The 10,828-nt window shown below is 38.2% G+C and overlaps 1 protein-coding gene across 1 annotated transcript in view; it reads left to right on the forward strand.

Moving 5' to 3' along the window:
- The first annotated feature begins 2,347 nt into the window (after nt 1-2,347).
- CFAP61 (cilia and flagella associated protein 61) overlaps nt 2,348-10,828 on the forward strand; it is a 109,426-nt gene continuing 100,945 nt past the window's right edge. The window contains exons 1-5 of the mRNA XM_019474429.1: nt 2,348-2,490; nt 3,619-3,769; nt 6,479-6,555; nt 7,530-7,597; nt 8,834-8,960. Coding sequence (XP_019329974.1) covers nt 2,348-2,490; nt 3,619-3,769; nt 6,479-6,555; nt 7,530-7,597; nt 8,834-8,960 — 566 coding nt within the window. The remainder of the gene's footprint in view (nt 2,491-3,618; nt 3,770-6,478; nt 6,556-7,529; nt 7,598-8,833; nt 8,961-10,828) is intronic.

Below are 10,828 nucleotides of genomic sequence, written 5' to 3' on the forward strand. Positions count from 1 at the left end.
GAAGGGTCCGTGCTGCCGACGCGTGGCCCGAGAGGTGTTAATAGTGTGGGCGTTAAACTCCTCTCCCGCCCTAACTGCCCGTGCCGCTTCCGCTCCTGTCAGGCGAGAGAGCTCTGCCCGGCTCTTAGACCTACTAGCCTTCCTCCGGGCCGCCCGAGCTTTAAAATTTGGGTCTGGCCTCGTTCCCCTCTGCCTTTCGGGCATGGGAATGGTCGGCACGCTCCTTCCCTGCTGCTGGGGCAAGCCGTTAATTCTTGGCCTCGTTTGGCATGGGGTGCGTAGGTGCCGCCTGCCATCTCTCCAAGCTGTCAGGTACCCTGCAGAAGTCTCCTGAGGCGCACACCTATGGTATGTACGTGTTTCGTGTGTTTTGAATCAGAAACAGAAAAAAACATACCACGCGGGAATCCCACTTGTGCTTAAAAAGAGAGTATTTGTTTAAGGAGGCAGAGAGGAAGCTCTAAGCGCTAGTTCGGAAGAGGAACGGTTCTTTATCTGTTTTGCCAAGTGTCTCATCTATAGTATGCTGCTCTCACAGTAGAAATACAGGAGTTGCTGTTGGAACAGTGCATTTTCTTACGAAAACGGTACATTTTTAATGTGTAAATGCTGCTTTCTGTCAGTCGTGGTTGCATGAGTGTTTAGGGCCTTTAAGGGGAGCTAGAGGAGAAGGGGGTGATATTTTTTTCAGTGCTTTAAGTTAAACAATTGAATACGAAAATGTGGCAAGCTGTTTTCCTCAGTTGAAGTCGCTGGCTTCGCTGGAGGCGGGAGAGGTTCCACGGGGAGAGGCGCTGGGCGGCTATGATTCTAAGTAATCAATGCTAGACTTAAGTTTGTTAAGGACACTTTAAAATTCCTGTTTATTTGATATATGGAGTTGACGTTAATAAAAAATAACCAACTATTTTAGTAGCCTCTCAGTTTGCAGTTACTTAATGAAATGTACAAGTGAATTATGTGGCCATTTTCTTTGCTCATTTTAAGAATCACCTGTCATTTACCCCTGGGTACAGTTGCCTTCCACTCCACTAGGAAGACTATATATATCTTACAACTTAAGATGTTTGAGAAGTTGCTTACACAAGCTAGTATAATTTTTTTCCTTGTAGATGTTATTGTTCTACTCAGTAATAAGTACACTCTACCCTAGTTAGTTCTTTCTACATAACCACAATTCTGTTTACTAAGTGCATGCATTAAAACCTGCAGAGGACATTTTGCCTCAGGTTGGTGCCGGGACCTCTCTGCAAATGTCTGTTTGCATGACTGAGACCTGTGGTGTCACCTATAGTATCTCGACTGTGTGTGAAAGATGTCGCTGTACACATGACTTTCTTTGTATTTAAAAGATATAAAATTCAGGGTTTCCTTTGTTACCCCATTTTAGTTGGGATCTGTGGGGCCTAATAATTGGGCATCACATCTGGGTTTGGAGCCAGTGTTAGAAATGGCTACTGTGTTTACTAGATTGGGAAGAGTGTTCTGCTAGTCTAGGTATGTTGGTTATTGAGATTTTTTTTTGAGTTACTAATGCTATGTTCTGCACAAGTATATTTAAGAAATTGCAGACAGTTGCTGTGTTTGGTCAATTTGTTTTTTACATGCCTAATTCTTGATTACATCAGAACAGGCTACAATATCGAGTAGCAACACAGCTGAAAGATAAATGAACTGTTAGTTGATAGTCATAGATGGTCTGAATGCCTGTTGCCCCTGTATGTTCTGAAATTGCTAGGCATGTCAATAAATCACTTGGACCTCGCAAATTCTGAGAATGTGGAACCACAAAAATGTTTTTCTTCTGGGCAGGGAAGCTATATCAATTCCTTCTGAAATTTAAGCATCGCTTTGACTTAAAAAGAAATTTGAGGAGCTGTTTTGGGCAAAATACACTTAACTCACCTGAAATTGCTGTTTAATGTTACCAGGGCATTCTTATCCTGATTGTTTGCAGCTGATCCTCCCATACCTGTAGACTTAAGGCTATTAAGTTTGAAATTATTAATGATGGGCACTGTTCTGATAGCATGCAAGTGCCTATAAATGTAAAAGCAATTTGTAGCCTATTAAAAGCATTTGTTTCCTGTGTAGCATGTAGAATACATACAATAGGGATGATTGCCTGCTGTATTTCTACTTGTGCACTGTTTGCATGCCGTATGTATACGCAGGCAGTATGTATTTTTGTAGAGGTCTACAGGAACTAGGCACTTAAATCCAACTGAATCGCGCTGCTTCACAGTTTATATAAAAATCCATTTCAAGTAACTACATTGAACAATGTATTGCAGCAGGATCCACAGGAACAGCAATGTTTTCTTTCTTTTTTGTTGTAGTCTGTAAGATGACTACAATAACTTCTTCCAGAGGAAATCCAGAAGTGGTCAGTGCCAGAAGAACAGAATCACGTGATGTTTCAGATATTATCGGCCTCTTCAGCCATTTTACAGAAGTAGTTTTTGGAAGGATTGATGTCATGTACCTTTTGTAAGTAACAGTATTTTAGGGATATTATATTACCTTTCTTGCAGGAAACTTCAAGAAATTATGTTACATTTAAAATGGCAGAAAACATTATGAGCCTTTACATGGTGTGGCATAATGACTTTTCACAAAAAGGGAGAGAAAATCTGCTTCCATCTCTTCTCCACATGCACGACTGTGCAAACTTGGATCATTGATGCCAGCATGGTGGACAAGATTTGACTCTATTTGACTCTAGCTTCCTTTTTATAAAAGTTCAGAAGAAATAATAATACCTGATGAAACCATCAGATTCCAATGTTTGCTGTCTGCTCCATCTAACTGAATCCTTTTGCCTGTTGGAGAGTGATAGAAGTAGAGGGGCAGGGACTAGGGTTTTTAATCATTTTGTGGCTGTGACTGTTCTGTTTTCTTTCCCTGTGTATGTCTAAATCTTTTCCTTCTCTTCCAGTTTCCCCTTAATGAAAGGAATTGGTTATTTTTTGCCTCTCTTTATTCTACCTTGGGAGAGAGCCGCTATCTGCCATAAAATACATTTCAACGTGCCTCTTCTTTTCATGCTCCCAAGATACCTAATATCCTCCATGTTTTGACATCTGTATCCTTGCTGCTTGCATGGCAATGTCCTTAGTGGAAATGGGTGGCTGTAGAAGCCTTCTGTTACCATACCTTCATCACTGGAGATAGCGATGAACCTTCTGCACTTCATCTTTCTGTACAGTGATGAAAGATGATAGACAGACTATGTGAAATGCTGATGGGTCGCTTAGTTTTTTTCCACTTGACTTAATGGCAAATGTCTCAGATACCAGCTATTTGGGGAAAAAATAGATGCATGAAGAAACATGCAAAGAAAAAGGGAACATTTAAGTCTTGCATATAAAATTCATAGTAATTGAGGATTTGAGAAATCATGTGAATTGTTATAATGTCAGAATACACTAAAGAAATATTTGGAATTGAAGCGATAATGTCAAGTTAGGATGTGGGCAATGAAGTTTTATTGAGGCCTGATCCTGGGAGCACTTTTGAACATGGTTAATTTTGCTACTCTAACAGGCTGAATTAACAGTCAGTCACTTTTATTTGTGTAGTTTCTTCAACTTCTGCAAAATTAAATTGTTTTCACAGAGAAAAATCAAATCTTGCTTTGACGCTCTGCAGTGAGAAGAATGAGGTTATAGCCCATGCTGTCTTTCTGGACTATCCAAATTGGAATATCACCGATCAGTCTGATTGGGAATCATTCTTACATGAAAACTACATTAACAGTAAATGCACTGTAAGTAAATTGTGTGATCTTAGTTGAGTTTTCATTTAAGGCTTAGGTATGAAAATAGGCATAGGCATCTAAAATCTGTTTTAGGTAGATTTGAGGCATTCAGGCTGAAGAAGGTGATCATCAGATTTCTTACTAAATCCTCAAGTGCTCAGAAATTCATGAGTACCTGTGCTTTTGCCACTACAGTAACTGAAGGTAGCTGTAAGGATGGCAGTTAGGGAACACAAGGCCTTTCTTTGCCAGACATGTGCAGGACATGTCTGATGCATTGTGCTAGCGCTGAGAGCGGTGTGAATCATAGCTGTCACCAACATTTTTAATTCAAAAAGCTGTCCAGCTCTGGTGTTACCTAACAGAACATTTACCTGGGAGGTGGAGTCCTTGCTTTAAGGCCCTTCTCACTGTAAGGGAACTGGAATCCTCATTTCTCACCTTTTGGAATAAAGTTTTGCTAATTTACAGAACTGAATGCAAATTTAATGGCTTCAGAGAAAGAATAAGGGACAGGGAGTGTACCCCTGCTAGAAGGATGGTGACTTACACTGGGTGGAGAACCATGCTGAGATGAGCATCTTTTGTTCTGGAGTAAGCTTGTTTGGTGCTGGTGTGGAGATTGCTGCGCTCCATTCTGTGTGGTGCCAGTTTTCATACAGGCTCCTCGATCAAGTTTATGAATTACTCTTAGGAATTATGGACTAGAAATGGGCACTTAGAAGTTCAGGATTCAAATGCTGCCCATCATTCAGTCCTGCTAGGAACTAGTTCCTGTGATTGTTGAGAAAAGATGGAAAATGTTAACCATAAACACCCAAAAGCTAGGCAGCACATGCCAGAATAAGGTATTGGCAGTACTGAAATTATCTCTAGACAGTTTGTTCATCAGTTTTCCAATGTTGTTCTGGGTGACGTTAAGCAATGGCTTGCAGAAAAACTGACAAATACAGCAATTGTATTTGAAAATGCTGTGTGCCATTAAAAGAAACAAAATTATTACAGCCAAAGGGAGTATAGAAAAAACCCATGTAATTTTCTTGTAATCTGTTTTCTTTGTCACTTGAACAGTACTTTGTGTACAGGCATATTGCAGGCGCAACCACTTCATTCACTGTGCAGCTGCAGCTGCTCCTGTTCGGTTATGCTGTGCTGTCAGTTCTGCAAGCTCTTCCTCAGGCGGCCTGCTTGACAATATCTCTTGCAGCAAAGCTGCAGCTGACTTTGGAGTGCAGGAGCATACAAAGAGAAAAGACAAAAAAAAAAAAAAAAGAGCTTGAGCATGTTAGGAATTACTATTCATAAACAGGAGTGAAAGGTACTTTGGAACATTGACAAGGAACAGAAGAACTCTTCTTTTTCTAGAATGGAGATTATTTTCTAAAATACTTACTTACAGAAGATTCAGTACATGTTTTATGCTTCTGCACTGACAAAACAACTGAGCCTATTCTGAGTTATAACTAGATGAGGTATTTTTGGTTAACTGCAGGTTAAATCCATGCAGATGTGCTTTAGAAAATTGACATCTTCTGAAAATAGAATTTCTTAAAAGTCTAGTTGACAGGTCTTTTTCCTAGAGCGCAGAAATGATAAGATAGCTTAGAGGTCTAAATTAGGAATTGACTTGTGCAGCATTTAATTAGTGAAGATGCTTAACAGCATTGCCTGGTTACCATCACTATTCAGAAACAGTTACAGGCCAAATCTTGCCTCCTGGGCCTCCTCTTGAACCTCGAGAACAAAACATTATTCTTTTTTTTTTTTTTTTTTTCTTCTTCCTTTTTCTTTTGCATTTAAAAAACAAACAAAAAAAGAAAAGTCCAATTTAATTCTTTTTTTTTTAATAGAAATGGCTTTTGATGTTTATTCACTAAAATAGCCTGTTGTCTTTGTGCTGGTCCATATACTGCAACATCTATTAAAATCATTCTTGCTCTAAAGTTGCTGAAATTTATTGGTGACTCTAGCCAAGACATTTTAGTTGAATATTAAACTATTCAGAAGACCTCAAGTTTTCCCATTTAAAATATTTTTTTGTAGAAACATTTCATGTACAGGTAGACCTTCCTTGACTCAGCACTTGAAATTAATATGCAAGAGAAAACAGCTGAATTAATAGCACTTTCCATTCCAGCACAAGGGTTTTCCTTTGCTAGTGTTTTCTAGGTTAACTGGAGACATAGGATAAAGATGTCTTTTAGTCTGCCCTGTTTCTGCCTGGATATTTAAATTTGTCTAATGATGTAATCTTAAGACTTTGTAATTTTTCTTCTTTTAAAGAAAAAACATCTTAGGAGTATGAGAAGTATGTGAGCTTTTGGTTTTTTTTTTTTTAAACCTAGAAAGAATGTCTTTATCAGCCAAATGTTAAATTAAATGTTGTTAAGATTTAGTTGTTAAATTGTTGTGGTTAATTAAAATGTTGTCAGTCTGGAATTAATACTGTTAAATATGAAATGTATGTATATTGTAGTCAAACAATAGTAAGCTTGAGTGTAAATCAAAAATATTGCAGAAGCACAAATCGTGATATTAAAAAAAGTCCTTTAATCACATAACTTTATCCACACATGCTTTGAAGTTACCTGTATATGTAAAGCTACTCATTTTGAGTGCAGATCATATATATTGGAAATAAATGTGCATATTAATACTTGGGTTGACTTAATAAATATTAGCTGCATGGTGTTTAGATTTTCATTCCTCATTTTGTAGCCTTTGAACACGTTGTTCATGCATCTTTTTGTGGCAAAAGAAGAATATGCAGCTGGATGTTCCCAAGAAATTGTTAGGTGAGTTCACATGTAACTTTCTGTAGTGAAGCATGTGTACTCTCCTACTATCATTTGGAGAGGCTATGGAATTTAAAAATGCCTTAAGGTGATCACTGGATCAAAATTAAATACCCCTCTAAACAGTCTCGGAAGGTAATAAAACATAACCTTGTATTAATCAAACGTGCACTGTTGGCTTTGAAACCAAGCTGTTACAGTTCCAAGTACGCTTCCCAAACACTGTTAAGGTTTAGCTGTATCTTTGCTGTAATGTTCCACAGAAATAGTACTGCAGTTGCAAGGCAGATTGATTTTTCTTTTTCCTAAATTTCCACTTGTTCAAATCAAAGCGCATTACTGAGCAGGAAGCTTAAAAAGCTGTAGATATTTCTGGAATACACTTGTTCCCAGGTAGTCTATTGATAGTTTGTTAGCTACAGATTATACGGTAAGGCTGCAAACGATACAGTACAAACAGCACAATATATTACTGTGTTAGCTCAGTACTCAAATATAACCATTGCTCAGGTTGTTTGGTATACTTAGAATCTACTTACATAAACAGTGAATTGCACTTGGTGCTGTTGCTGTTGAATTTACAGTTACTTTGTCGTGTCGTGCCATCTTATCCAGGTGCCAGGTCAGAGATCTGCCAGCAGAGATGTGGCATCTTTAATTTTTTCACCACTGGGGAACTGATATAAAAAGGAGGATGTCTGAAATCTAAGGATTAGGAAATTAAGAGAGAAATAAGGTAGAAAAAAAAAACAGTGAAAAAAATGCCCAGATGAATTTCATATGCTTTTATTTGTCATAAATAAAATGTTTTAATTTTTGAGCCATGTGGACTCATAAAGGAAGATGGGAGACATTGGAGAAAAAATTTTATATATTAAATACATATATATATATCTTAAAAAAACCCCTAGCTGCTGTATTTGCTTGGTGGGTGTAATGACAAAAGACTCAATACAGTCATGTTATTTGTCCAGGAGAGCTTTTATCACAGTACCAGAACTGGAATTTATACTTCTCTTCATACCAGCTGATGAGAATTTAGGTAAGAATTTAATACTATTTTATTCTTAAAATAATGAGAACAACCTCAAATCTCATTATCATTAATATGCACTGTGTTGGTGGGCTTTTTTTGTGTTGCTTTTTTAAATATTGAGAAAAGTTATCATTTTCTAAACATGCAGAAAACACAATCTTAAAGTATCCTCTAATGGACATACCTTGTAAAAGAGGTTTATGTGGTCACATGTTCGCTCCAGCAGTCCATTCAGCAGTCTATCCATTTCCTGCAGTCTTTAAATTTGCCAGAAACAGGCAGGACTTCAAACAGGAGTAAAGATCTCAGAAATAAATTCCTACAAGTTTTGTGAAGATTTCTGGCTGAATAGAGTCAAGAGATTTAAATCAGTGCTTGTACTTTGAGAGACAATGACTAATAGGCCACTTGGCACGTATATGTATATTCACAGGCACACACATAGATAAATTCATACATGTCAGCCAGGCATTGTGCTCATACATCAGAACCAGTCACATCAGGTACTTTCTCTTATTTAGCCAAGTGAGTACAAGATGGGGAGAGGACACTTTGGCAAGGGTCAGAAGGGGTGCTGGAGACATGGAAGGAAACTAGGATTATTTCTTTCAGAGCAGAGGTACAAATATGGAGAATGCACATCTTAATCAGAGAACAGCATCTGACTTGGAATTTCAGTCCTGAATTCAGACTAATAAACCAAGCATCTACTTAATGACTGATTTTTGGTTGGAGCTTTCCTGGAAGTGAACTAGAACCTTTTCTGAAAGGCCAATTTCTTAGACATCTTAGTTCCCAGTCATGCTGAAAAACTCCATAGTGGTGTGTCAACTACAGAAAACAGTACCTGAATAAGGGCTTTTGTCAAACCTACCCTAGCGACAAATGTCAACTTTCCTTCAACATAACGAGTCCTGACAAAGAGATTCTTCAGTGGCGTATAGTATTGGTGATAAGACTAGTATTTCTATAGGGATTTGATCCTACCAATTTCTGATTGCTTTGAAGCTTATTCAGGTTTGGGGTGCTGGATTAATTAACAAATTAATCCAGTAGCAATTCTTTCACATGTTTATACTACTGTCATTTCAGCTTCATTGCTTACCTTAAAAGACTTGGAGCATAATGCCATCTGTGGTTTAAGTTCAAAACTCCATTTTCCTCAAACAGTTTTGCTGGTAATTTAAAAGCTTACATAATGAAGTTTCTCTGTTGCTCCTAACAGATTTTTGTCATTCGCAGAGCCAGACATGGGAAATGTCTTTGAAAAGATGATGACTGCCCCAGGGTCAGTAGCGGATACAAACTTTACCCTGCTTGCGTGCCCCAGACACTGGTATAACCCACAGCTGTATGTTCGCAAAGCGAGGTAATGCAGTTTCTCCCTTCTACTTTTATGAGCAGATCTGTCTGGGTTAATTTGAAGAATTTTCTTTTTGGTTTACAGCATCGGTGTCTTAGTAAAACTGCTATGATTTTCCTTGATAACCTAATTAAGTACTTCTGTGATTATGCTGTTTTTATTCTACTTCATCACCAGATCAATTGTATTTTTTGTAAAACTAGGTTGCTATCTAGAAAGAATACATTGTTTTGTCGGTGATGTTTATTCTGTGAATCTGCTGGCTTAATTGCATTGCTGCGTATTTTAGTGAGTGCATGTAGTTTCTAGGTCTCTTGGAGCATATTCCAACCTATTTTTAATTTTCTCTTGTTATGTCATATTCTGACCAGTTGAGCGAAGTCTAAATAGGAAGGCCTGTTACCTAAAAGAACTAAATAAGAGCAGAGAATCCCTAGTTCCAGTAGTCCTTCAGATGTGGAGAGTAATCCTCTTTCATCTTTTGTACAGTTTTTTTTCTGCGTAAGCACTTCATACATTCACTCTCACTGTGTTTCAGGGGAGCAGGCCGCCTCGGTGTTGCTGAGAGAGCTTAAGAAAATAATGGGGTAACCCTTTTCCTTCCATCATGTCATCTGTTTCAATGGATGCAGTTTGGAGCAAAGACTATGATATGCTCATGCAATGTGCCTTTAACACAGCCTTGCTCTTGTTTTGGATTCAAGCCATACATGTCATTAAAAAAGTTAGACTGAATTATTTTTTTCTTTCCTATCTGCTCAGCTGCCTGCAGCGTACACCAGGCAGAGATGCAAGTGTCTCTAGCAGCCTCGCTTATTGATGTCTACCTGTATATTGATTATTACCACTCTGTTTTTTCCTGCCACTTCAATTCTGCTGCCTATGCCAAATCACAGCTTTCTGTGCTTGTGCCAGCATTGTGTACAGTGAATGAGAAGCGCAGAGTTTCTGACCCAATGGGGCCTTATGTTCTCCTGTGTAGATTGCTGGACCGTATATGCTGTCATTGCTGTGTAGGTGCTTCCCTGTAGCGTGGCTGAAATGTAACTAGTATCTGTCGCATTTTGGTTCACTTGTTTTCCTCTTCGCAGTGGGAAGAGCGCATGTAGGGTAGTGTTTTATGAATAATTTTATTTGATTCTGATTCATTCTGGAGTTGCTTTTGTTTGTTCTAAACGTAAGTGTTGCTCTGTGGTTATGTAGGAGGATTATGATTAAATTAGCATTTCTGGTCCTTGTAGTGGAAACTGAAGTTTAGGGACAAGGACATCGCTGGGACACTGTATCATACGATACTGATGTGTGTGTGGGTCCATATCGGCCAGTGCTAACAGATGGTAATGCAACATTAGGCATATCACACTGCCTGGTAAATCCACACCTGTTTGTTTATGGGTTAATTCATGCTGACATCTCGGACTGGATTCTGACAGAAGCCTGTCTCTCAGGGAGGTGTTTTACACATATTTAATTTTATCAAATAGGCCTGAAACAAACCTGCAGATTGTGCTTTTTATCCTATAGTTTTAGTCAACGTTTGCAATATCCTGTTGCTTGACTTTTGAGCATTTTAAGAAAAAGGACTGAGGCCTGGCCTTGACCACTTCACACCATCCTGCTATAGGTCTGGATATTTCAATACGTTACAAAATTATTTGCATACTAACTTGATCTACAATTTTTAGGCTTTTTGAGTATTTCCTTCGAGCTGTCTACCATCTATCAGTATGTGAATGAACCTTAATACTGAGAAGTTATCAGTAGGTGAATTAATTCCTGAGGATTTAAAGTTTTTCCATGTGTTTTGATTCCAACTATTATGTTTGGTTTTTATTTAATTTGAATCGATTCTTTCTTTTGACGGCCATTGGATA

Source organism: Aptenodytes forsteri, unplaced genomic scaffold, assembly GCF_000699145.1.
Source record: "Aptenodytes forsteri isolate BGI_AS27 unplaced genomic scaffold, ASM69914v1 Scaffold185, whole genome shotgun sequence".
Classification (NCBI taxonomy): domain Eukaryota; kingdom Metazoa; phylum Chordata; class Aves; order Sphenisciformes; family Spheniscidae; genus Aptenodytes; species Aptenodytes forsteri.